Source organism: Camelus dromedarius, chromosome 8 (genome assembly GCF_036321535.1).
Source record: "Camelus dromedarius isolate mCamDro1 chromosome 8, mCamDro1.pat, whole genome shotgun sequence".
In the NCBI taxonomy this organism is placed as follows: domain Eukaryota; kingdom Metazoa; phylum Chordata; class Mammalia; order Artiodactyla; family Camelidae; genus Camelus; species Camelus dromedarius.
The window spans coordinates 3,779,929-3,807,033 of record NC_087443.1 but is presented as its reverse complement, the minus strand read 5'-3'; the positions used below and the strand labels follow the sequence as shown (position 1 = coordinate 3,807,033).

Sequence of the window (27,105 nt, the reverse complement as noted above, 5' to 3'; positions counted from 1 at the left end):
TAACCAAATAAAACCATCTATAAATCATATGCAAAACAACTTTGAGTAACGAAGGACTTAAAAGTCTAGGAATTAAAAGGAGCTCCATGTTTTCCCCTTTAGCTTTTTCTCCCACTTTGGGGAATAAACAAAGACATCTACCACATCAAGGGTCTGGTTTGTTTGGTTTAACTGAAAACTAAATGCAATCATTAAAGTTTACTTTGGGAGGCATTTTTGAGATTTTAAAAATCACTTCTGCAGGCTGCACTATTTTAAATTTCACTAAAGATAAAATTTAGCATCTTTAAGTTAAACAAAAACTAATAGTTTAACATTCCTTTTAACCTTGTTATTAAACAAGACATCCTGTGTATTATAATCTCTAGGTAACTTGTTAAGAATACGGTTTCTTGAAAACTGCCTTAAAGAGGCTATTAATTAAAAAAAAACATTAAAATACATATATTGATGGGCTCCCCAAGTTAACGGACCACCTCCGATGAAAATGTATTCAACTACACATTTAACTTTTGCTGTTTAATTTAAAACATATAGTAAGTCTATGTGTACCTTATCTGACAACTGTTAAGTTTCACAAGTTCCTTTCAGAGACGTCTGCCAAGCCACTGATCAATAAAAAGAGTAAAAGCTGCAAACATCTAGGAAATGTCTTACTATGTGAGAGCAGACAGCAGTTCGTAAGAGTATCTCAGGACTTTCCACCTTTTTTATCTCTATTTATAAATTTAGGTGTCAGGGTATCCATAAAGCTCACACATGGCTTTGGCTCTGACTTTATTCCCAAGCTTTCCAAAAGGTAGGCATTTTTTCCGTTTTTTTTCCCCTCCCCTCTTTTGTCTTCAGTGCATTTCCTATGGCCCAACATGGCTGTTTTACTCCAAAGCTTTCCAGAGAGCAGCAGCTCTTCCTGACAGTCTTTTCGGTGTCGTCACTGTCTTCTCCCTCCAATCGACTACTGCAGAATGGCTGGCTCGGCTGCAAGTTGAAAAATAAACAAGTGCTTTCTGGCTGCACTTTGTTCAGCTCAGCTCCTTATCTGTTTCCCCTCCCCAGCTGCCCGCTCCCCAGTCCCTAGCACTTTTCTCCCTTCCATCAGTTGCCTTTTTGTTCCGTGTCTTTTATCTCGTTATTCTCTCCTGCAGTTCCAGGCAAACCCCGACCCCACCACACACCCTTCGGTCACATTGCCACTGGTGATTAAAACAACAGCCGTTCTGAGCTTACTTTAAACAATTAAAAAAGGCCTCGGAAAATGTTCAGTGCTCCCAATTTTATTTTTATTTAATGCTAAAAGTTAAAGAAAAAAAAAGGTACTGTAAATCTGACATATGACAGAATGCAGGTGATATTTCCATAGCGTGATTTTAAAATATAATAATGTTGATATCTGAGATTACACTCACTTCAGTTGACATGAGTTTTCATCATATATAGAAAAAGTATCACCTTCAACTTAAAAAAAGTAAAGGTTAAAAGGTGGCACACTTTTAAAATACTTGGTGGCCAAGGAAAGGTATATAGTAAAAGTTGTAAACCATGTGTACGTTCTCATAACTTTTAATGTGAGGCCACATGAAAGACAGTACATCTGTTAAATTCTATAAACTGTTAAAGCAAAAAAGGGGAAAGCTCCAACACCCCACCCCCTAATATTTTGAGTATTCAAAGCACAGCTGAAATATTAGGATCTGAAATCTGATACTGCCCATGTACAGCAAGTAGCTTTCGGACATCTTTATCCAGCTGTGGAGAGTCTCTGCACTGTCATCAGGTGCAACGAAAGCTCAAACCCACGTCCCACGGTTAACTTTTTAACTTAAGAGAACGCCAGAAAAATAACCCACATCAACACTTTCCAGCTGCGAGCCTTCTGCATGGCCACCCAAGGGCCGGTCGGACTCTTATTTTTTGATTGGAGTAACCTCGACACACAGCCCTTTCAAGCTGTTCATTTTCTCCCTCTTAAACACCAGCACAGAGAAACCATAGGTTGCCTTTTCCACAGCTGGATAGACTTATTTCAACACAGCAGGATGGTTCTTTATTAATCTTTTTGGAAAGCTTATCTGTATTAAGATTGCAAAACATACAGACAGCTATCACAAATTAGGTCAAATGACTGATCAACTTGTAACATCTATGAGGTCAAATTCCAGTTTATCATAAAGTGCCTAGGTACACATTTATACAACAGACCATATAAGAGTTGACTTCACAAATGTCTTTATGGGCATGTAAAATTGATTCTGTGTTTCTGCATGTGTGCATTTACATAAGAGAAACCAGTCTGATCTGAGTCATAGATACTCCAATTAAAAAAAAAAGTGTAACAAACTGGTTAATCATGCAAGCCTGTTTGCAATATAACAATGACCGGTAACATGAATTTGCACAGCATTAATAATAGGTGCACTCATTAAAAACACCACAAAAAATACTGTATCTGGTGCAGTATCTGATTTTCAAGTGTCAATAACTCGACCATTAAAAAGTATTCAAGCAATTTAAAAAAGAAAGACAAAAACATAACTGAAAAAGAATCCAAAGTGGGTAACAATCTATATTTTCAGATTAAAACAGAAGCTCAGTTGTGAAGGATACACGTAAGTGGTAGACCTTGAAGCCATGATTCAGCCTAATTAGAGGGCCAAGTTACAAACACCTGAACATAGAAGGCTTTAGTGTTCCTGTCAATGTTAAAAATCATAACAGCACAAAAGAAAAACCAGTATCACTGTGATTCTAGTAACTGATGATTTATTGGTTTAAAAAAATCATTTTGCTGATGCAAAAGAGTGATCAAAAGAAATTAGTTTACAAAAGGCTTCTAAAAATAATTTCAGAGGTGGGGCTTATGATGTCAAACCCTTTCTTGAATTTTCACTAATCATTTTTTTTTTCCAGAAGAACAGCATTATTCACTTGGTATTTCAAACACATGTACGAAGGAAATTGCAGGTTTCCTCCACCCCCGTCTGGGCTGTCACTGATATGCCCACGGGCCGTCCTGGCAGCCCCATGCGCTCTTACTGTCATTGTACCATACTGTATTCAGCACGCACTAGAAACAGGGTGTAGGTGATAGTATCAACAGCCAGAGCACTACAGGGAAATGATTAAAAAAAAACACAACAAAACACAAAACAGAAACGAAACCAATCCCACAATCTCCAAGTTCACCTGGACTGTAACTTGTCTTTCGACTCTTTTCAAAGGAAACGACAAACAACAGACAGAGCTCCAGGATGTTCCGAAAGACCGAGTGGCGCTGCAGAGCCAGGCTCTGTTCAAAGATGGCAGTGCCATCTTGTACACACCACCATCCGTTATCACTGCCTTGAGTCACTGAATTGTGTATTATGTAACCAACTTGCATGCAGCATTGTAATCTTACAACTGATCACGTGGGCAGTGAACAGTGGTCAACTTTGCCTTAAAAAAAAAAAAATCCCCCCTCCCCCAAACCACAGTCCTGAAAATCTCTCAGCAGCAACTCTCAGTCATCAATATCCCAACAACCGAACTTTAAGAACAAAATCGAGAAAGACTCAAAATCTACTTCCTATTGCTCTAAAAGGACAATGTATGGGGGGGAACATGGTGACACTGCCCAGTGGCATGCCCGCTTCACAGCAGTGCCCCTTTCGCTCACTTCCTTTCCTTCTCCACCAGTTGGCCTCCAGCCTGAGAAAGGGGCCAGCGATAAGGAATAACAGACAGTAAGGCAATCTTACAATGTCAGAAAATGTATTTGGCTTTTTTTTTTCTTTTTAAAATAAGTGCATACAAATACAGCTAGAAGCATTTCTGATATGCCAAGTGCTCTAAAAAAGCAGCGCAAGTCACAGCCTACATCGAACGGTAACTGTCACCGGGGTAATAAAGCACGGAGATATGCTAATAACGTTAACAAAAGAGAAAAATGCCTTTTTAAGTACATACCTTTTGTCGTCAAAAAAAAAAAAAAATAGAAACACAATGTATTCAAAAAAATCAAAATTATACAGCCATGTTTATGAAGTCTACATTTCCCTTGTCTTGGATATATATATATATATGGAGATATATATACAATTCAAGCAGTTCTAGTTAAGGGTAACCATTGGGTTTTTCTGAAACCGGAAAGTCACGAGTCTCTCTCTTTTTTCACTTTCACATCTCCAGCAAGGATGGTTGCAATTTCCCCTTGCATAAAGGCCCAGGGGACATTGGAGCCCACAAGAGGGCATTTTTCCCCACTGGGACAATAGACCTCTCCACTAGCGCCCTGCTGTTTGATGCTTTGTCTGGAGCAAGGGAAGCAGAACTTGTGCGAAGGGACGGACGGGCACTGCACAAAGTGGGTGTCCTCCAGCCGCTCGTGGCAGAGGGTGCAGCACAGCGGGGCGCTGGCTGCCAGAGAGGAGTCCGGGAGGCTGGCAGGGTGCGCTGGCTCCAGTCCTCCTGTGCTGACTGCCCCCTGGCCCCCCACCTCTCTGGGGCCTAGCCTTCTTTGGTTCATGGCGGACGGAGAGGGGGGGCTGCTGCTATTCCTCCTGGTAGTGGAGTGCACCTGGTTGGCATCTTTCGAGGCGTGGCTGCCCCCCGCATTGTCTGCTACTAGGATCAGGGCTGCCATGGGGGACTGGCCGTTCTGGGCCGCTTCAGGCGGTGTGGTCCGGTTGGAATGAGGTGAGGCAGTGGGTGGTGGTGGCGACACAAAAGAGGACGTAGGCGTAATGGGGATCTTGAGCCCTTCTGTGGACGTGGACAGCCACGGCTGGGCCTCTCCATTGATCTTAGGGGGCCCGACTTCACCTTCCGGCTCTGGAGAAGGCTTCCTCTTCCTTGCTGTTCTTGCAACTGGAAAAACAAAGAAAATAAAACGGAAAGAGTGGGGATAAATGACCTGGCACTAAAAGATCTTTTACTAACATGAAACAAAACTCGCCAAAGAATGCCTATTCCCCCAAAGCTGGTGTATAACTCACATGAGTTTCAAGAACACGTGCCACTTAAAACAGACTTACAGGGCTCTGAGGCACTATACCAGTTAAAAGGAAAAGACACACAGAAAACGGCCTGTCCCTGTCTATTCTTACACACGCATGCAGGTACCCTGGTCAACTGTGCATATGATTGTGAACGCCCCCCCCCCCAGGTTAAAAGGTGACTGGTGCCTCATGCTCCCATCCAAGAATGTGCTGGGAAAGGAAAATCCTGTGTCAGTGCCTATCAGCCTGGTCTGACTCATCTCTGTTATGCTGCTTCAGCACATGAACACGTTGCCACTAAGCGCTGGTTCCGCCTGAGGCAGAGCAGGAAGTTGGGTGTTTGTTGTTTCGGGGCTGGGGGAGAATGGTGAATGGAAAGCGCACCCCCTCCTCTGCTCTCCGCCCCTCTTCTCCCCTAGACCCCCTGGCTCCACAGCCGCCCCTACCTGCTTTAGACCCGTTGGCCCCGTTGGCCTCGAAACCCAACAACCTGCCTGCAGTCAGGGCCGGCTCCTTCTTAAACTTGCTCTCGAAGGGCCCCGAGTGGCCGTGCTGGTGCAGCGCCAGCAGCGTGTCTCGCACGGTCTTGGGCCTGTTGACCCAGTCCTGCTCGCCGGGCCCGCGGCCTTTGCCCGCGCCCTCGGGGCCCAGCTCGGCCGCCCCAGCTGCGGTGGACAGGCTGTCGGCCGGGCCGCGGTGCGAGGGCGGCGGCGGCGGCTTCTCCTTGGCCGCCGCCTCGCGGGGCTCGTGCTCCCCGGCCGCGCTGCTGGACACGGACGCCGGCCGCTTGTGGGCGCCCAGGTCGGCGGGCGGCGCCGAGCCCAGGCCGGCGGCCGCAGCCCCGGACACGGCGGCCAGCGAGGCGGCGGCGCGGCCACCGAGGCCGAGCGCGGCGGGCAGCGGCGCGGCCGAGCCGTTCATGAGCGGCACCAGGGTGGGCGGCACGGCGTGGCCGCGCCGCGGGTTCGGGCTCTGGCGGTTCAGCTCGGGCGGCTCCTCCAGCTTAGAGAAGCCGTTGGGCACCAGGATGCCGTTCACGGGCGGCGGCTGCGGCGTCGGCGGCTGGGCCAGGCCGGCGGCTGGGCGGCTGCCGCCGAAGTCGGAACCGAGGCGCGGGGGCCGCTCCGCGGCGGCGGCCGCCAGGGGGTAGCGCTCCAGGGCCTGCGGGCCGCGCGGGGCCGCCTCGGGGCCGCCGTGGCCGAGCTGCTGCTGCTGCTGCTGCAGGAGGAGGTCCTTGGCCGAGAGCGGCGGCGGCTTGGCGGCGGCCGGGGCCGCGGCGCCTGGCGGGGAGCGGCCCTCCGGGAAGCAGCCGTGCGCCCGCTTGAGCTGCCGCGCCGTCTCGATGACGAACTCGACGCGGTCGGCGCCCTCGTAGTTGACGCAGCCGCGGCACACGGGCTCGGTGAAGTCCCAGATCATGGCCCAGGGCATGCGGGGCAGGTCACACAGGTAGCACGATTGCCGCCGGGACGCGGCCGCCACCGCCACCGCCGCGGCCATGTCCGAGGAGCCCGCGGCGCCGGAGGAGGAGGAGGCGGAGGAGGCGGAGGAGGGGGCGCCGCCGCTCCCCGCCGGCACCACGCGCGCCCTCCTCCCCCCCCAACCCCGCGGCTCCCCCACCAGCGGCGGCGGCGGCCGCAAAGGCGGCGGCGGCGGCAAAGCCCGCGAAGGCTCGGCGCCCGCGCAGCGCCCCCGGTGCACGAGGGGCGGCGGGCGCGGGGCGAGGGGCTGCAGCCGCGGCAGCACGTCCCCCCGGCCGGCGCGGGCTTGGGCGCGGGCGGACGGCGGGGCGGCGCGGCGCGGCGGGCGCGGCGGCGGGGGCTCGGCCGGGGCCGCGGCGGGCCTCCAGACCGGGGCGAAGACGGGCCGCGCGGGCGCGGGGGAGCGCAGCAGGTCGCGGCGGCGGCGGCGGCCGGCGCGGAGTGCGGGGCGGGGGGCGGGGAGGCCGGGGGGGCGGGGGGCGGGGGGCGGCCGCCGGGGCAGGCTCAGCCCGAGCGGCGGGGCATGCCGCGCCGGGGCGGCGGCGGCGGCCGGGTGGCGTGGAGCTCGGGCGCGGCGCGGGCCCCGGGTCGCTCCGCTGCTCTCTCACAGCTCCTGGCGTCGCCGCTCTCCAGCGCCCGCGTCAGCGCCCAGCCCGCCTCAGCTCAGCCGCCGCCGTCGCTGCTGCTGCTGCCGCGGCCGCTCCACTTCTACAGACTTGATTCTTCGACAGCCTCGCAAGGCGCCTGCGCGGGCCCCCTCCCCTCGCGCGCGCGCCCGCCCTCCCCCGCGCCGGCGCCCTCCCCCTCCCCCCGCCGGGGAACGAGCGCTGCCGGGAGAGCCGGCTCCGCGGCGCCCGCCCGCCCTCGCCGCGGCCGTGTTCCCGTGTCCCCGTGTCCCCGACGTGAGCTCGCCGCGAGCATGGCGGGCTTTCCTCCACCCGCTCGGCTGCCTCGACTACTGAGACCTCGTTCCCTCCCTTCTCGGGCCGTTGGGCCACATCGTGCTCCAACTCATGTTCTGAAAAGCGGGCCACTTTGTAACTTGTTCAGTCAATCATCTTTTGAGGATGGGGACTTTGAGTCTAGCGTGGTTCACATTTTTTCAAAGGAGTTTTATTTGAACTCTTTGGTAAGTGCTTCCACGCTCGCCGTGGTTAGTATTGGGAAAGACGCACGCGCGGCTGGCCCCGAAGTTTAGCTAACGGGAGCGCTACTCCCAGGCCGAGGACAGCGTCCACCGCGTTTCCCGGGGCCCTGCCGGGAGGGCGCTGGTCGCAGTATGAGGGGGCCCGTTCTCCCTTCTTCCCGGCCCAGGGTCCGGGCCGCCTTCCGCAGGTCGGCGCGGCGGGCGCGGGGTCGCGGGGTCGCGGGGTCGCGGGCCGCGTGCGCCGTCGCCGCCTCCCAGTGCGCACGCTCGGCGCGGACGTGACTCGGCGCCGCTGGCACCGGCGGCCCCATTGAACGAATGCACATTCCAGGGATCCGGGGTCTGCGGCCAGCGCGCCCGCGTCACCGCGCAGGCCCCACCCCCGCCGCGACTCCGGGCCGCCAGGCCCCGCCCCCGAGGCCAAACTTGGACTCACGGTGGCGCGACGCGCGGGCACGAGCCGCCGCGGGGTCAGCGCCCGCGGTGGGGGTGAGTGGCGGGCCTCGTGGGCCCCCGTGGCGCCGTCGCGGGGCAAGGGCGGACTCGCGCCCACCGCGGGCCCGGGCTGGGCTCAGCCCCGGCGGGTGGGAGCTCAGGCCCGCCTTGCGCGAAGGCGAGGTGCGGCCGCGCTGCCGGCCGGGTCCCCGCGCTCTGCCACTGTTGGCAGCCACGCACTCTGCCCAGACTGAACTGAGCACTTGAGTTGCATACTTTTATCGGGAGGAGGAGCTGGCGTGTGGTATGGCAAACCACTTATGGCTGGTCGTTAGTCTTCCTAAGAGACGCGGGCTTAGTCACTCTCAGTTGGGACTTTTACACTTCGACTCTGGAAGGGCGGCCTCTGGAGCTTCCTTTGTTGGAAAACAGGCCCACATCTCTCCCCGAGACTGGAATGAGCTGGTTAAGTGTGGGAAGAACAGGGTACTAATTATATTATCTTTCCTACGACTGGATTGGTAGGTGGAGAAAAGAAAAAAAAAATCCTGCTGACGTTTCTCTCTAGTTGTTGCTATTGAAAATGCCAGGTTGCTTCAAAGGATTAACCACAAGGAAGAGGAAAAACACCCTTAGAGAAACAGTGGAGGGAGCTGCTTAAAGCACATGAAAAAAAAAAACTGTTCAAAAATGGCACAGAAATCGCAATGCCAGACTTAAATGTTTTTACAGGCGAACCGTGAATGTCTTCTCTTGGGGATTTCCAGAGAAGGTGCGCCTGCCATAAAGGTGTCCCCATCTGTTCCCTGATCTCGCCCTGCACTTACAGTCCTGCCTCACCCTCTCCTAGACGGGAGAGGAGGACCCCGATCCTGTTCTGCCAGGCAGTTGGTGCCAGTGAATTTGGTCCCTCCTGGTCCCTGCTGTCAAGCTCCTTTTCAGGACCTATGGCTCTCCTTGGAGACCCTGTGCCACTCATCCTGGCACGTGACTTCACCTTCGAGGCCACTTTCCAAAGGGGGTGAGGCCCAGGCTCTGTGCTGCAGGGATGAGCCAGCTAAACACCCCCAAGAAATGGCCCCAGCAGGCAGCGGTTGAAATATTAAAAGAAAACAACTCGGAGTTAGAGCTGCGGCCTGATTATATTCATTTACCTGCCAGCGGGCACTGTAATACCCTCGAGGGAAAGCCTGTCGGCTCCATCCCAGAATAGAAATACCAAGATACCAATTCTGCCCTGAGAGGTACTAAGGAAAGGATTTTTGTAGAACAGAGCTTTTGTTCTCCAAACGAAGAGCATTTCCTTTTTATTTCACACTACCAGTTTCATGTCGAAACTGAGTTGTTGTAACTTCCCTAACGAAATGCCTGCTGGAGAATGGACAGGCTACTTTAGTTCCGGTCTCTTGCCATAAAAGGGTCCGGGATCCCAGGGGTTAAGGCTGGCCCTGGATCCAGAGCAGCAATTCCTTATATTGTATCAAAAGGCTTTCATGCTGCCTGGCCTTTCATGGAGCTCCCAAGCAGCTTTATCGATGTATGCTAAGTAAACATAGCTTTGTTTTCGTCTTCCACCCACTGCCCTCCCTCCCGGCACAGACTGGAGTTGGATCCCTTCCAAAGCGGCTGCTGCAGCAGTTAGAGCCGCCTCCTCCTCCACACACGGGAGCAGGGTTTCTAGGGTGAGGCAATGCGTCTGCAATTCGCAGAGACAAGGCAGGAATTGTAATTGTAGTTCATCATGTGATGACTTATGAAAGAGGAAGTTGGTATGTTTTAGTCACGTAGACTCTGCCCTCTTGCTTAAAAGGCTGCAGGTCCTTTCAAAAGAGAATCATGAGAATCTTTGCCACCCCGAGTCAAGGTTACCGGGTTGGCTGCAGTGTGCTCCCACAAGGTTCATATGTGGAGGGGCAGGCAGATGCTCAGTGAAGTGTTGGCGGGGCAGTGGGTTGAAGCTGGCTTTCAACCAGCACACTGAAATGCTGCAGTTAGTCTTAAGAGCTAAAGGAAATAGTCTAAGGGGAACACTCCTGCTGAGATGAGATGAAGCAACAGTCTTTTCCAGCTCTAATTTCTAAGATTAAAAAAGAAAAAGAAAATCATAGTTTAGGAGCAAAAGGAAAGCCATTCAGTACAATACGATCAAAAGCTGGAGTAAGGGAAGTGATTAGAAGGTAAACCAAAGGGAGCAGTTCTGAGCAGGAGCTCTGTGGGTGGAACAGATCTGACCCCCACACTGAGACTGACGTGGGCTTCCACTGTGTGAGTGTTAGAACACCTAAAATGAGAATCTGGTCCTCAGAACATACTCTGGTTGAGACGGTCTTGTTAAAACACCGCAGCCCTGTCCTGACAGTCGACAGGGCAGTATAAAGCCGTGGTTCTTACCAGAGGACCTTGATGAAACTCTGCCCCGAGGACAGCGTAGCGGTGGGAGGACTGCCACCCTGTGCCCCGGCAGTGCGTGGGTGCTATCCAGGACGTGGTATTCCCAGGGACTGCTGAGTTCATGCGTTTCACCCTGTATCCACACACGTGGAATCACAGCCTTCATTCCTTAGAGTGCAGTTTCTATTAATAACATGATGTGGCAACCGTACCAAAGTGTCTTAAACTCTGACCCTGGCATATTTGAAGGAGAAAAAAAAATGCAACCACATGTCATCTGAATTTCTGTGGATACCATCCTAGGCTGCTTGGGCAGGAGAAGTACCAGAAGCCTGGAAGTGCATGTGTGATATTCAGGGCTTTCCACTTTGAAAAAGTTACAAATATGTATCTGAACATACTTACTTATATGACGGCATCTGCACGCACTGTGGAGAGTCATGACATAAATGAATCTTCTGTAATAGATATGAGAGCCTTTCTTCTAAATAATAACATTTTATGAGACTGTTCTACTAGTTTTGAAATTGCAAATAAACTTTTTTAGAAATACTTTTCCTCCATTTGACCTCTCCCTGTAGCCTACCTCCCCTGTACACAGAAAGCATTAGGATATTAAAGAGACTTTTGCATGTGGACGAGATAAACTCTCCGTGGAGGGTCTAAGAATCAGGCCAAATAAAATCACAGGAGCTCTTAATCATCCACGTATTACACACAGAAGCTATTCGTCACCAGCCAATGTGTAAACATACGTACAGGTCCCCATTTAGAGTAAAATTTGGGGTCTTCATGTAGGTTAACTACTTACTGTGTCAGAATTTAAAGAGCTAAGTGAAAAATACAGACAGAGGAGAGATTGAGGTCACACACCCGCTCAGTCTGCAAGGAAATTTGTAAAAGAACTGGAAGGAATTCAACAGCAATTTGATGCCAGAACCCTCCTATTGACTTTTTGGAAAGAGCATGATGAAATGCACTTTTCTGAAATAATATCTGGATGCGAGCTTAACTTATACTTAAGACACTCGCTAAAATCTTTTAGAAGGTATCAGGAGGCAGACACTGACAAAATAGTGAACTAACCTCATGGATAATGTTTGAAAATAATAAAATGGTATATTTTCTCTCATTAGCTTGACTACTTGGTAACTTTCTTACATACATATTCAGGAGTAAGGAAAAAAGTAGAAGCTGTTACAATTCTAAAAGGTTAAGAATAATGTGATAGCTTTGTATTTATTATGTCTTTCATATGGACATTCTGAAAAGTTATTTTGAGCACAAATTCTATTCTTGTCATCCTTTTTCAGAAGCTGAAAACCTAAGATATTGAAAGATTAAGTGGTTTGCTGACAGTAACATTAAAGGTGAGCACCAGTACTGATACCCAGGTATGAGTATTTCTCTCTAAGGCTATAGTCTAGAACATTCTGTTTACATTTTGCATTTTAAAAAGTTGTGTAAGCACAGTTTAGAGACCTAGAAGAAGAGTGTTCACATTCGTGAGTGTTAACAAAAGGAGTGTTAAAATTTGCTTCATCTAAATCTGTATTTATAGGAAAAAGGAAAATTCTAGTGTAGTGCATAGGACAGGCAATCCAAAGAAAAATAAACCGTCACAACAGACAGAGGAATATGGCAGGGGTGAGGGACAGTTGCCGCCACGCCCTGCCTTGTGTGGGACTCCTTAAATGGCAAACCATTTTGGGCTGGTGAACCTTAGATAAAATTTATGAACCATAGATAAAAATTGATGTTGGTGTTTGGATAAAAAATTTAATTCTGGGATTTAGTTGAGCGAGGAAATGGTTTGGTCACTCACCATATCGGAACATTGCATCTTCATCTCTTTATGACCTATTTTCCTGAAAAACAAAGAGAAAAATCTCGTGAAATCATTTAATTCCTGTTGTAGGACCCCAGTCCTGGCTACTTTGCAGTCAGACAAGTAAATATGGTGGCCTGCAGGGCACTGAAAAGGAAAAAGCATGAAGACAGATACTTCATAGGATTTCATCATTAGAAAGGGGTTATAAGAGGCAAAATGATTCATAACTTATTGTTTGCATTTCTTATGAGACAGAAGTTAGCCAGTATGAACTAGATTGTCTTTCTCTTGACAAGATGCAAATATATTCTGCAAAAAAATGCCAGTCAGCAGGAAAATTTGGCCTTTACCAGTGGGGTTTCAGTAGTCTGTTCTGGTGACTGACTTGCTGTGACCTGACTTGCTGTGGTCTAAGGTGTTTAGCACACACACACAAAGTAATGTTGTTATTTAAGACAATTATTTTTTATGCATAGGTGATAGTCCAAAGGTAGCCAGCAATCTAAACATTAACAATAAACTTTTCTCCAAACTTTTTTTTTTTTGGTCATTTTTATGTATAAAGGAGATACAGAGAACTCCCTGCAGAAGGAAAAAGGGAAGGAAAGTTTAAAAGACTAACTGTGGGCTGTAATTTATTAATTCGCGTGAGTGTCTGTGCGTTGGTACATCCGTTCCTGTGCCCACGTGGTAATACCTCTTTGCCAAGGGGCGTACAAACCCATTGAGAGAATTAAGATTCACACTCAGAACTGAAGTTCATACAGGGAAGAAGAAAACTATAAACAGGGGAGCAGAGAGCCTGGGTTTGAGCCCTAGCAAAGGACCTCTGGTGGACAGAAATAGAGAAAGAGATTTCCTAAAGGGACTGCCCGAATACAGCGCGTTTACTGAAACGCCAGTCACAGCTAAGATGCTGTGCCAGTCCTGAAATCCAGGTCTGAACCTTGATGGACTTGTTAGCAGGCCTCCTCAGCCCTTCAAGCAAATTCTTGAGAGGTACAGTTGGCTCTGAAACATGCCTGGGGCCCAGCACGTGTGAACCTCCTCGGGGTGTCATCTCTCAGGATTTAAGATGTCACTAGATCGTGGATACTTTTCGGACGGCTCCCAGTCTGGCCACCTGCCTGTCTGCCTACATTTGCGTTAGCAGACCAGTTGATTGTTCTGAACGCTGGCTGAGGCCTTGGTGTCTGTTCACTTTGCTGACTTGGTGAACAGGCACCAGCCCGTGAGGAACTTGCCCTGAGACGGAGAGAATGTGCAGGGAAACAGCTAGAGTTCGCGTCCCCCGGACTGTAGTTCTTTCTTTAGCCCACTGGTGGGCTGCCTCCTATTTCTGTTTCCTCGGCAGGTTCTTTTTTACATACATGTACACGTCTGCCCGGGAGGGGGCTGCGGGGCCATGGCTGCTCTCCATGCGGCTGCCGTGTGACCGCAGGCAGGGCGCGGGGACTCTCAGGGCCCGGGTTCCACTTGCGTGGAAGAGGGGATGTTGAACATGGCACCATTTCCACTCTGACCCTTCATGTGGTGGGCTGGGGCGGGGGGTGACCGGAGTAAGAGAATTTGGCAGACCCAAGCCCAGCATTCTTCTGACACATACGGAATCACAAACCAAAGCAGAGGGACGACCGTAAGTGCCTGCCCGCTATTTGGGGGGCACTGTGTTACCAAATAAAGTTGTGAGCTTCAATGGCCACCACATCATCAGGTCGTCTGAGAACATTACGTCTGTTACGTCTGCTGGGTTTGGGCTCAGATCCCAGGCGAGAAGTGTCTAACCACGGTCTCTACTTAGTTGAAGTTAGGCAGGGCAGAAGCGTGTGGATCAGTATTCACATGCCCAACTAAAGTGTCCCAGGCTTGTGAACATAATTCTTTCCACAAAAGACTGCCTTATTTTATATATACATAAAATTATATATATATATGTATATATGGTGGGCAAAGACTCAATACACTACCCACAGGCCTTTCAGGTTACTCAAGACAGCCTCAGTTGAAGAAAAGGGAAGAAAAGTTCCACATACTGACAGGCATTGGCTGAACAGGTCAGCAGTATGTAGAAACTTGTTTTGAGGCTTCTTGTTTTTTTTTTTTTTTGTATTGTCACCCAGGATTCCACTGCTTACTAGCTGTGTGGCTTCTTCACTGGCTGTGTACTGAATTTGTAAAGGAATAGGTTCCAGGAATTCTGATGTTTCTGATGTTTTCAAATTTGTTGTGATTTTCTTAACTGTAGTGAAGTGTTACATCCATGACTTTCTACAAGACTTTTGTCTGTTTGGGTCTGATTATTAAAAAATTAAATGAAATTTCTTAAATTCTGTGCATTTCAAAAATGGTGGTGTTGGGAAGCATTTGTGTGTGGACATTTCATTTCAGCTGTTCTTCAAAAATCAAAAAAGAGCCATGTTCTTTACTTTTCATATAAAGATGACTCAATAGGTTTTAAAATGAGAGTTCTGGAATCGGACTTCCAGATTCCATGAATTCAGAGCGTGGAAAAGGATAAGCGGCAAATTTCAGCTGTAACAGGAGACGTTCTTCTAAAAGCTGGAATGCCGAAGCCCTCTTACACTGAGAACATGTCAGGACGTGCCTTTTGGGGAAGCTGTCAAATGGTTTAGGCCCACAATTCCACATTCCTTACTTTCAAAGTTATTTTCTGTTGGCGGACGGCCTCTTGATTATTTTCACATGGTGGGTGTTCATGCCAACCTCTCCCATTCCAAGTAATTAAAAAACAAACAAACACCAAAAAAACCATACTCGGTGAAGCGTCCAGAGTTGTGGGTGCTGGGCTTATAATGATCAATCCTATGAGCCTTGTCCCAGTTTTCGTAACAAAAGTCAGTTCAGAAATCAGACGCACACTGCTTAGAATGCTTTATTCTCCAAAGCTCAGTCCTGCTTCTTTAAAGTGTCACCATTGTTAAGGAATGAAAAATTACAGTTACTGTGAAAAAGTTTTCACCTCTAAGGAGCTGTCATTTCCCGAGTCACATTAAACAGTCATTTCCATTCACCTCGGCTCCTTTTGGGACAAGGGCAGGGGATGGATTAAGAAGCAAATAAATGAATGAACAAGTGCGTGCAGTTTCCTTCTCTTGATGCAGAAAGGGTGCAGGAGATATTAGACGCAAGCCTGTTCTCCCACTCCGCAGAGCCTCTGTGTTTTGGAAGTTCTGATTCATGGATTGGAGAATTGCAGTAAATTAGTACCCGGGTACAGCCCAGGCCTGGCTAAATTCAAGTAAAGGCTCTGCCCCTCCCCACCCTTCACCCTGTCCCCCAAGAGTGCATTTCCCAGGTGCCACTGTCTGCGAGTCCCAGACAAAGGTAGCCTGCTTAAAACCCCGTCAACATCTGCCTTATCTTAGCCCACATGTTAGTAGATGTTTTAATATTTCTTGAACACCAGCAGGGTTCTCAACATGCCCCCCAAACAAGAGAGGCTTAATCTTGGGTGACTGTTTAAAAAAAGAAAAGAAAAAGTGTCATCTCATTTCACTTTGTGGGAATTATTTTTTAATTATGTTTTATTGGGAAATTTCTCAGAAACATTCGATGAGAAACTAGTCTGGAAGAAGACAAACAGGACAGGTGTAACAGAGCCAGAGTTCTTTTCAAATACTTCGTTTTGCAGACCAAGAAAGCAATGTGTAAATCTTCTTTATGGTTTTATTATGGTATATAAATTATGACATTTTAGGTGAAGCCAATAAAGCTAGCATGGACAAGAAGGTCAGTTTCTTTTTTTTAAGCTTTCCATAGGTAGTATAATTTAAATAATCCTATGGTAGAGTTTCAACGCCTCCAACTGAGCACTGTTGTTTACGAAGTAAGAACAGTAATCCTCATGTGAAAACGTAGTATTGCTACCCTAGACAACAGATGGTGTTCTTAAATACACAGGCAAAGTCTAAGGTCATAAGGAACTAACAATTAACCAGAAATACGATCTGTCACAGCCGTTTAATGGGTAACCTACCAGATATTCACCACTTGTATTATGAATGTGGGGAGTCAAGTTGTCAAACTTCAGAGCGGTTACACAATCGGTTTAGAAATATTGTAATTATATTCTTGTTTCAGCCTTCGGTGAAGCCAGCAAACCAGAAAGAAAGTGAAATTCAGTGTGATTTCCTCACGATATTGCTGTCTGTTGCCCGCTTTGAAAAATACTTGACTAAATCAGATCGCACAATTTCATAGCTATCCCTGAATACCACTGGCCTCCCCAAACTAACACTGTCAAAATTTTGGGTTTTATACCGCCAGTGTGGGTTGTTTGGAGACCGCTTTATCTTATCGGAGGCATCATTTTTGCCCCTGCAGATTTTGTAGCGTGAAGGTGATGAGGAAAGATCTGGGGGAGAGCTGGGGAAACAGTAGTGGGAGAAGGGGCCGTGAGCTGGGGGTGGGGGCCCGCGGGAAGTGTAGTCGAAGACTTGCCAGTAAGTCATGGACACTATTAAAATATGGAAGTGGGCTCAGTTTTGCCTGTAAATCAAATATGAATACATCAATAAAGTAAGAGCTTTATGCCTACAGCCCAGTTCCTGGTGAGTGTCTTCCAAGGAGAGTTTGCCACAGAGAATGTGTGACCGGTTTCCATCTGAGTTAGGGCTTTTGAGGATGAGGAACTGAATTCTAGACTCACTCAAAGGCAAGACGACCGACAGGGCATCACCCAAGTCTGACTCACAAAGAACCCGCAGCTGGGTTAGGACTGGGGACAGTGAACCTTGGCCCGGAGGCCGGAACTCCAAAGTGTATCCGAGAGTGGTCACTCCAGCCGTTCTATCAACCAGTCTGAAAAACAGCATCTGGAAAAGCGAAAACACCCGCGGTGCCCCAGGTGAATAGAAGATGAACAATGAAAAACAAGGTCCGGAGGTCACTGGCTAGTCAGAGTAAACACGTGGGTGGATTCCAGTCCTCAGACAAAAAAAACCAAAACAAACAAACAAAAAAACCCTGTTCTTAAAGAACAAAAACCATTCTTAAATTTCCCTGCTGTTGGATTTGGTGAGGACGTCTGAATCACTGAAAGTGCAGGCTAATAAGGACGTTTTTCTTATACAGTTTCACACATTTAAATATGTTTATTTACATTTCTCCAAATTTAAGTTGAATAATGAAAGCACAGCCCCTGAGGGCAGACTCCCAATTTGAGACCTTCATCTGTAAGCTCAAGTAGCTGTATTTTTCCATGTGGCCAGGACTCCTGCTGAAACTTCCAGCAGTCCTCAGAAAAGCCATTGAGATACCCTTGGGTTGAATGAATGAGAACTTTCTGGAGAGCGGAAGACTGGTGGAGGTCCAGCTGGAAAAACATATGGCAGCAGAGGCGGAAAGAGTGCTTCAGGACCGGGAGGAGCTTTATTAAAAAAAAAAAAAAAAAAAAAAAAGTCTGGAGGCTCAAGGCAGCCGTTACAACCGAAGATCTCACTAAGCATGATGGATGTTCTTACTTCTAGGACTGCCTCCAATTTACCTGGCCGGCAGCCAGCACCGCATCCTCAGGCGCCCCTGGGACGGTGCCTGGGAGGAACAGCACCCCCACAACTACCTCCAAGGCCAGGGTTCCATGCCTGCGTCCCCCCCCCAACTCCCACCCTGCACCCCTACCCCCAGTGGAGCACAGGAGGTGGCAGCTTATTGTGTCGTCCTGAAGGAAAGCAAAGGTTGCAAATCACTGTAGATTGTTTTACAATAGGTAGGTCAGGAGGGAAAATGACTGGTAAATTCTTGTCTTAACCACACAGGAACACAGTACATTTTCAAGACATAGAATGAGGTCAAGGAGCAAAACCAGGCAGCCTGAGTTTCATACCAGGATGCCAAAGGAGAGGACTTTGAGAGATAAATGCACAGGTTTGACGTCGGGGCCTCCCTGCCCAGTGTCATTTCCACGTTAATTCCCCATAATCATCATCTCTTACTGCTAATGGCCATTTGTGTCTGTTACAGAGCTCTACAAACATTCTATATGGAAAGCTGCTGAATCCCTTAGAAAAAAGATAAATGAGGAGGCCATTATTCAGAATTATTTAAAAAAATACAACCACTTTATATAGTCTGTAATTTACCAGATCATTAAAAAATAGTAAGTTTCTCGAGCATACTTACATGGTTTTAGGTCTTTAAAAATGTCACCAACACATGCTTTTTAAAGACGCGCAGATTGTTTTGGAAAGGTAGACACGGGTACCTCTTTTTATCCCCAACCATGGCATCCATAACGTAACCAAAGCTGACACCACGATTTTTCTTCAGCTGATAACACTGTCTGCCTTTCAGCTTCTCCGATGAATGTGTCACCACCATTTTCCTTAAGCTGTGGCAACTTTAAAAGCAGCATTTACTGCCGTCACAAAGCCAGGGCCTAGGTTTATCACCCAGGCATCAGGGCAGGGACACTTCCAGTTCCCTTTGTCCATGTGCACACGCCTCCAAAGCAGGCATTCTCCTTACTGGATGGAGGAAGGCCAATAGGTCAGATACACACATGCCATGCTGATAAGTTAATGTCATTAACTTATGATAAAAAAAGAAGCAAATCACAGCCCTTTATGCTTAGGTTGTGTTTTTCCTCTTAGGAACTCAAAACAAAAACCAGTATGACCAATGTGTCCTATATAATTATTAGATACGATTAAAATATATTTTAAAATAATGTTAGGTAGCCATGTTATTGGTTCAGAATGCACTTTCCATCCATCTGGCCAAAGAGGGGAGACCATCTGGGTCTGACGGGGAAAGGCTTTGAAACCCCAGCATTTTCTAAATATCCAGAGAGAACGAAGTCATTTCTTCTCAAGGAAAGCTCTCCTCTTTGGGGGCGTGAGGAGGCAGAGACAGATATGGGTTGGAGACGGGCTAAATGTTTGTTCTTTTTACCAGATGCAGGGTCCCAGCTTCCCCTGGGCTGATGGCTCTAGTCCACGCAGTGCTGAGCTCCGGATCCCTGTCCGCAGCCTCTCTGAGGCTTTAAGTCATGTTGTGTGATGGGTGGCAGTTCTGCATCTGCTGCCACCTCACTGTGTGAACACAGGCAGGTGGCTTCCCTGTACCTTGCTTGCTTCTGTAAACTGACGTAATAACAACCATAAAACCCTGTGACAGATAAAGGTGAGATTTACTAATGTGTGCAGAGGCCACTCCGTCTGGGTCGATATCACCCAGGACCTGGAGGCAGAGCCCGAGTTCTTACTCCTGTGCTCCCACTTGTACCAGCTGTGTGATCCTAGGTAAGTCACTTACCCTTTCTGTGCCTCATTTTCCTTACCTGTAAAATGGGCATAAAACCCATACTGACGGCAGAAGCTGACGGGCGGAGTAATTGACCCAAGACTCTGTAAACACTGGCTGTTACTGTGTAGCTACTTCCAGACGAGGCTGAAGCAGGCGCTTGATCTAAAACCAACCAGTTCTTCTGGCTCCGGGGCCAGACTTCAAGATCTGACTTTAGGAACAGCCTCTGCTACTCAGCATCCTTCCACACCCACCACTCCAGGAAGCAGTTCTCACCAGAGCGCCAGTGACCTCATTGTGACCATCTCGAAGACACTCTTATCTCTGATCCTTTCTGAGTCATCCGCCACTGTTACTCCTTGAGTTTTTTTCTCACTTTAGCTCTTGAAGTAACATCCTGGACCTGTTGAATTTATAGATGTTAAGAACTTGAGAAGTCCCCATGACTGTGTTTTATCTGTTCTCCTCCCCCTCGCCCCGCCGTGTCCTCCAGGCTGGAGGGCTCAGCACACAGCGCACCGTGGACGCTCAGTGGATGGCTGCAGCCCTGCCTGGAGCTGTGACGTCCGGGCACTTCCTCACCTCTGTCCCTTCGCGTGACCTTCCTGACACCCGAGCCCTGCTGCTCTTCCTGGAATCTCTTTAAGATTGCCTGACTTGTCATCCATCCTTCGCTTCATCTGAGATCTGAAATTCCTTATCGTTACCGTCTAAACTTCACTTTATTTGGAAAACAGGCTTAAGAATCAAGCCCCCCCAAACATCAAACACACACATAGTTCTGAAAACAACTCCTCCTGGAATGTACCAGATGCCTTTTAACAAGGGAATCAGATGCCCTGAGAGGTAGAAACGCAGAAAATGCATTTAAAAAATAAAGTCGCTTTCTCACACAGTCAAGCAGGACAACTGTTGGCTCCGTCCCGCCCTAAATCCCCACTGTCACACATCTCAGCTCAGGCCCACTTCAGCGGGACAAAGGCTGTGCACCTATGAGAATCAGGGTTAATTAAAATATTCACTTATAACTGTTAAAAAAAAATCAGACCTCCCCTTAAAGACACAGGCACATTTTCTGAAGTCAACTAATTTTTTTAAAAACTACCCATTGTTTTGGATTGTTGACACCATTAGACACAGTTGGCTTTCTGACACTTCCAGGGCCCCGTGAAATATACTGATTGATATTTTAATCTTCATTTCTTTTAAAATCAGAGGGAGAAAATCATATCATGATAGTGGATGTAGAATAATTAATTTGGTCTAGGTTGTAGTTGTCTCTGTGCCACTGCAGCTGTAGGGAATAATTTTTTAATGTGTTTTTTCTTTTTTAATGGAGGAAGGGGCCCACAAAGGCAAAAACGCCTGCAGCATTTCCAAGAACCACAGAAGTCTTCACACAGCCCTGCTACTGACACCTCATTTTGTTTAGGCTCGTGTGTTCGTAGTAAGTATTCCTGGAATATTTTGATATTTTCAATATATCCATTGCCCAAGACTTAGTCCTTGGTTTTCTAGTTTTTTCTATTTATACCGACCCCTCAGAGGCCTCATCCATTTCATTGCTTTTGTTCACTGTCGTATATGATTTTGACCCCCCTGCCCAACTCTAACTTGGACCTTCCAGCTGCCTTCTGGCCATTTCCACTCATGCATCTCAAGGCCAACCAGCACATCTTCCCCTGAGCTCCTCCCCCCTGCCCTCCAGCCCTGCCGCTCTGTTCTCCTGTCTGTAAGACGTACGACCAAGTTGTGGTCACTGAGGAGCCAGCCTTGGGCTCGGCTCCTCCTTCACCCCCTTGTCTGGAGCCCTCCAATGCAATGGGTCTCCTGGTGCCCACTCTGGCCTCCTGTGACCAAAACCGTTCCATCTCCCAATGTCCACCCTCTTTTCTTTCCTCATTTTCAGCTGGGCTCATTGCCCTAGTCACTGATCACCAACCCGTGCCTTCTTGGGCCTCATTCCTTGCAGTTGCTTATACCCAGCCATGTGCTTGAGTTCTGGCCTTCAGTGGGTGGCAGTGGTGTGTGTCACTTCTGGTGCTGGCCCTCAGGAACCTCCCTGGCCAGTTCTCCACGCTCGTTCCCCCTCCACTGCTGGATGCTGACAAGTGGGAAGATCTTGGAAGTCAAGTGTCCAAGATGGCAGAGGCACGAGATAGAAGAAACTTGGGTCCCTCAATCACTGCCTGGAGAACCTCCTGCCAGTCAAGAACATCGCTGTGGGCTTTCTGTGAATGAGGTAAACTTCTGTCATGTTTGAGCCCTGAATCATTCAGGGGCTCCAACAATACAGGTACTGACTGACAGAGACGGCAGAAGCAGAAGACTGAGTTTCCCAGCTTCACGTGCTAAGTGTAGCCAGGTAACTAAATTCTGACCGCTGAGATGTAAACAGAAGTATTTTGTGTGACTTTGCAGGAGGCTGCTTACAGGAAGCTGACTTGGATGGGATGGGAAGCACTTTGTCTTCCTTTGTTTCCCCTTTGGTGCTGTCTAGAACTCAGACACAGCAGCAGGAATTGCAATGGCCAGCCCGCCGCCTTGCAGATGGAAGTCATTTGCCAAGACAAGGGAGGAGGGATGGGAGAGACTAGGTTCCTGATGGGCGCGTAGCTGCTGGACCAATCACGAGCGTCTGACCCCTCTCATAGCACTTTTACGTTAGAGGAATCTCCTCTTTTATTTGAGGCCTGATGTATCAAGTTTTCTTTTTATGAATCACGCTTTTGGTGTCAAATCTAAGAATTCTTTGCCTACACTTAGCCCTCAAAAAGATTTTTCTATGTTTTTGTAAATGTTTTAAAGCTATGTTTTACATTTAAATTCATGATCCATTTTGAGTCAGTTTTTGCATAAGGCGTGAGGTTAAGGTGGAGGTTCATTTTTTCGCCTGTGAATGTCCAGTTGCTCCAGCACCATTGGTTGAAAAATCTGCCATCCTTTCTCTTAATTGCTTTTGTACCTTTGTCAAAAATCAGTTGGGCATATCTGTGTGGTCCTCTACCCCGTCTTACTGACCCCCGTGTCTCTCTCTCCAGTATCGCCCTATCTTCATTGATGTAACTGTGTAGTAGACGTTAGTTTCAGGCAAAGTGATGCTTCGCCATTTACTCTTTTGCAAGCTTGTTTTAGCTATTCTAGGTCCTATGCCTTTCCATATAAATAAAGGAATAAGCTTGTGTATGTCTACAAAAAAAACCTTACTGTGATTTTGATGGAAACTGCATTAACCCTATAGGTCAATTTAGAGAGAACTGACATCATTACTATGTTGAGTCTTCCAATCCAAGAGCACAATATGTCTATTAATTTACTTAGATCTTCTTTGATTTCTTCATCAGTTATTTACAATCTGCAGCTTTTACATTTTCTGCATGTATTTTGTTCAAATTATATCTAAGTATTTCTTTTTTTTTTGGAGTGGTATTATATTTTGAATTTGGTTTCCAAGTGTTTATTGTTACTACGTAGACATGTGATTGCTTTTTATTGGTGTGTTGGCTTTGTGTCCTGCAAGCTCGTGGAAATTGTTCATTTGTTCTAGGAGTCTCATTTGAACGTTCGTTGGGATTTTTCTACATAGACATTCATGCCATCTCAAAACAGGAACAGTTTTATTTCTTCCTTTTCAGTCTGCTCTCTGTTCAAAAATAACTCAGCCAAATAGATTTTCCTGCTGAAACTATGATGTGAAAATAGAACTATTTCACTGTAATGGTTTTGTTTTATTTTGTTTATTTTATCTTTTATCTGCATCTGTTTGTCACCTTTATTCCTGATAGAAGGATTCAGGAATTATATAATATTCTAAAACAGGGATGAATGTTACTGGACAACTTTGATTTGCAAACCAAACAAAGGATTTATCGCCCAGTTGGTTACTAGTGGCGAAGCCATCAGACAGTCCGTGAAAGAAACTGCAAGTTGACCTCACTTGCAGTTATTCTCACAGCTGAGCTTGATTCTGTAGTACTTGGTCAGAATTTCACAACAGTTTACATTATTCTCATACAGTGTCATGGGCATCTGTTGCTTTTGCCTGTTCAACGTGCATTTCTTCCTGTGATACTGGAACCCTGGCTTTTGTTTAGGGAAGCACCCATCCCTGACTCCCTGTCCCTGTCGTCCTGGTGGGACTTACCCGCCCTGAGCCCCAGGATGGGCGTGTGCTCTCAGTCTGGCCAATGAGAATGTGAACCAGCCTGACTGCTGCAGCAGTGAGCGTATGTCACCAGCTGAGCCTATCAGAGCCAAGACGGTCAGTCCCCGGGGATGGGCCGGAGAAGCTCTCTTCTAGCCTAGAGCCTCTGGTGAATATCTTGTCAAAAAGCAGGAATGAGAATGAAGTCAAGAGAGAGGAAGGCAAAGCTGAAGCCTCGAGACAGATCCCCGAAGACACTGTTTGAATGTCTGGGACCAGTTTTACCTGAAAGTCTACTCCTGAATTTCTCTTTTTTTCTGTGTTCATGAACAAATACTTTGCCCTTTATTTGAGTTGTATTTCTGTCACTTGCAACCAAGAGTCTTGACCATACACTTAATTTGTTATTAAATTAATTAGGGTATAGAGATTATAAAACAAATTCCTTCATGAAACTTTTCTAACTGGAAAAAGGATGCGTGTTCCCCCCGCAAAGGCTCTCTTACGAGTTACATTCATTTCCTTTTGCCTGTGCACAATCTAGAGATTTTAAAATGTACTTGTATGGTTGCCTGAATGTTCTTATACACGAGTTCTGCCCTTGCAGCTCATATCAGGTGGCAGGGACAATGATGAATGTGTTTTTTTCTTTGTTTGTTTGTTCTGTTTGGTTTTTTTGGGGGGGGGATTAGGTTTGTTCATTTTATTTTATTTTTTTAATGGAGGTACTGGGGATTGAACACTGGACCTCGTGAATGCTAAGCATGCATTCCACCTCTTAGCTGTACCCCCGCCTGGAATGTTTTTATAACACTCAACAAAGTGCCACTTCCACTTCCATAAGAACCACAGAAATGGTTTCCAGTAGCAAGAAAACGGTCATTCTGCCTACAGTTTTGTGCAGAAACCCTCCTGCCTCTCGGCTGGGGTTCACTAGCCACAGGCAAGCCTCCTGTTTTTCTGGGAAGACTTTAGCTCCTACTGGAACCAGCGCCTTTTGCCTGGGGATGGTAGTGCTTTTCTTCCCACGTCCTCCCTGGAGGGGCTGGGTCCGCCACAGTTTCCATGCCTGGTGTTGGGTCCAGCAGAGCATCACGTAGCATCGGCAGAGAAGCACCTCTGTGCAGGAGGAGCAGTGATGGTCTGAAGGGGGTCCTGCCTCTGCGGTGAGAGGTGCCAGGGCTCATGACGTGGGGCTCTGCCAGCTGGGATTATTATTTGCCAACCTTCCAACGGGCGCCAGTGGGAACAGCGCTACAGGCCAGACGAGATTCTTTACGGCGGTGTATTCACGAGGGGAAGATGCTTCCGATGCAGATAATGACATGGGAGCCAGATGTGCACTCTGCAGCCTGAAGGACGGCTGCCCTGGGTGGGCCAGGGCCGTGCCACAGCCCCTGTCACAGAGGAGGAGCAGCCAGCGGTCCACGGGGTGGGGCTGCCGACTGGTGCCTGCCTCACGGCGGAGCCGGCACGGGGAGAAAAAGACATCAAGATGAAGGATTATGTGCTCTCGACACAGAAAGATGAAAGAGACGGACACAGGAACTGCCGTCTGTTGGAAGGTGTGCTCCGAGCCGTCCCGTCCTCTGAGCCCTGAGAATACGTCGCCGTGTTTCACCGCCTGTGGTCTGCTCTGGGGCTCGGGGTGCGCAGGCTTTCCGCTTGCTGGTCCGCGCTGCCTGCCTTCCGCAGGGAATGATGTGCGTTTTACTGTCTCTGCTGAGAAAACGGTGTGGGTGTATCGGACCCCTGTGTCAGGGGTTGAGTTGTGTCCTTGAAAAAGATACATGAAATTCTAAGCCTGGGACCCGTGACTGTGACCTTATTTGGAAATAAGGTCCCCGTAGACATCATCAAGTGCAAGTGAGGGGATACAGAATTCGGGTGGGCCTCGTCCTGTGTGATGGGGCCCTTGCGGAGAGGGGAGGGCACGCGGGAAAAGCACCAAGTGACGTCGGAGACCAGGACTGGCGTGATGTGTCTACGAGCCAAAAACACCAAGGGAAGGAAAAAAAGAGAAACAAAGACACCAAGGGTTGTCAGCAACACCAGAAGCTGAGGGAAGAGCATGCGGCAGTTTCTTCCCTACGCCTTCAGAGAGAGCAGAGCCCCGCAGACAGCTTGATTTAGACCTTCTAGAATCCAGAAGAACCCTGTTGCTTCGGGCCACCCAGGATGGTGGTAATTTGGTAACAGCAGCCCTGGGAACTAATACAGCCTCCTGGAGAGTCAGCACATGATGCTGTAAAACCCACTGCACAGATGAGAAGGTTGCCTTGGGCTGTCCCAAGTAGTCATAATGAATGACGCCACCTTCCAGAAAGGAGGAGCCCAGACCGGGGGCACTTTGAGGGCGGGAGCCATGTCTGTCCCCCCTACATCCCTCCTTCTGTGCCTGAACCCCAGCAGTCCTCCGTAAGTGTTGCAGATATGAGTGAATTAACAGGAGGATGTATTTCAGAGCGGTTAGCGTTCTTTATGATGTCACGTAAGTAATTACCATCGTCCTCCATTCATACATAACTGGCAAAGACGTTGGATCCAGTGCCTTCGTTGGAGAAGCCCCCTCCTAGACACTGAAAGACACAACCTTGAGTTTCTCTGAGATCTAGTTTGTCCCTGGAGCCCTAAGTGGTAGATGTGACCAGTAACAGCTTTTCTTTCTTTTTTTTTTAATCTGAAAAGCCTGCTGACATTGTGATTGTGCCACTCAGATGTGGCCCCAGTTTCTTAACTTTCAGGGCAAGGTGTGTTAACTCTGCATTTAAAATCAGCCCACACAAAATGATAGCCTGTTGTTTTGTGCATGAGTTGATCTTAAATGCCTTGGGAGGCACTAGGTGAAGGGTGTTGTCTCCCAATACATGAAATGATAAATCAAATAATACAAGATGTGAAATCAGCCACGTGGGTCTCCTGGAGGGAAACAGCATGTTGGGGGGTTTCATCTGCCCAAAACCTAAAGCTGAAGTACCTTTTAGTGCTGAATGTGGAACCGAGGTACCTTTATAAACTGTAAAGGGCTGGAAAGAATTTAGTTATTAAGTTTGTTATTTTTCCTAGTCCATATCTGTGATGAAATGGCAGACTTGGTAACCGACTTTTTTTACTTCTCTGGACTGCAATTTCCTTATCCAAATGAGGGAGTTATGGTTAGCATCCCAAGGTCCAAGATAAATCCATTTTTTCTTCCTTTGACTCTGATTTGTCAGCAGGGGTGTGTGTATCTCCAAGTTCCTGAAATGTGGGAATATATTTGTTGACTCTGTTGGTATATAATATTAAATTATTTTGCAAAAGTTTTTCAGAATGGATTTTGTATCGTATAGAAGACAAAGTTTTTTTTTTTTTTAGTAAAATAAGGAGGGGACATATAAGAAGCCCTTAAGAAAACATATCCATAATAATAACTAAAATTCATCTTACCTAAA

At 47.9% G+C, this 27,105-nt stretch overlaps 1 protein-coding gene and 1 long non-coding RNA gene across 3 annotated transcripts; both read right to left on the bottom strand.

Moving 5' to 3' along the window:
- Window positions 1-2,743: 2,743 nt before the first annotated feature.
- IRF2BP2 (interferon regulatory factor 2 binding protein 2) lies at window positions 2,744-6,606 on the bottom strand. Of its 2 annotated transcripts, none has more exons than XM_010979784.3 (2): window positions 5,423-6,606; window positions 2,744-4,845 (listed from the first exon to the last, which is right to left on the bottom strand). In XM_010979784.3, exons 1-2 carry the CDS (start codon window positions 6,474-6,476, stop codon window positions 4,130-4,132), a joined length of 1,770 nt encoding a protein of 589 aa, XP_010978086.3. In that variant the 5' UTR covers window positions 6,477-6,606; the 3' UTR covers window positions 2,744-4,129. The 2 variants fall into 2 exon arrangements, with proteins under 2 accessions (XP_010978086.3, XP_064343924.1); XM_064487854.1 differs by having other exon boundaries at window positions 5,471-6,606.
- Window positions 6,607-16,945: 10,339 nt separating this feature from the next.
- Window positions 16,946-20,061, bottom strand: LOC135321781 (uncharacterized). Its single transcript, XR_010381817.1, has 3 exons — window positions 19,562-20,061; window positions 18,403-18,746; window positions 16,946-17,650 (listed from the first exon to the last, which is right to left on the bottom strand). It is a non-coding gene; the product is annotated as an uncharacterized LOC135321781 (long non-coding RNA).
- Between the last annotated feature and the right edge of the window lie 7,044 nt (window positions 20,062-27,105).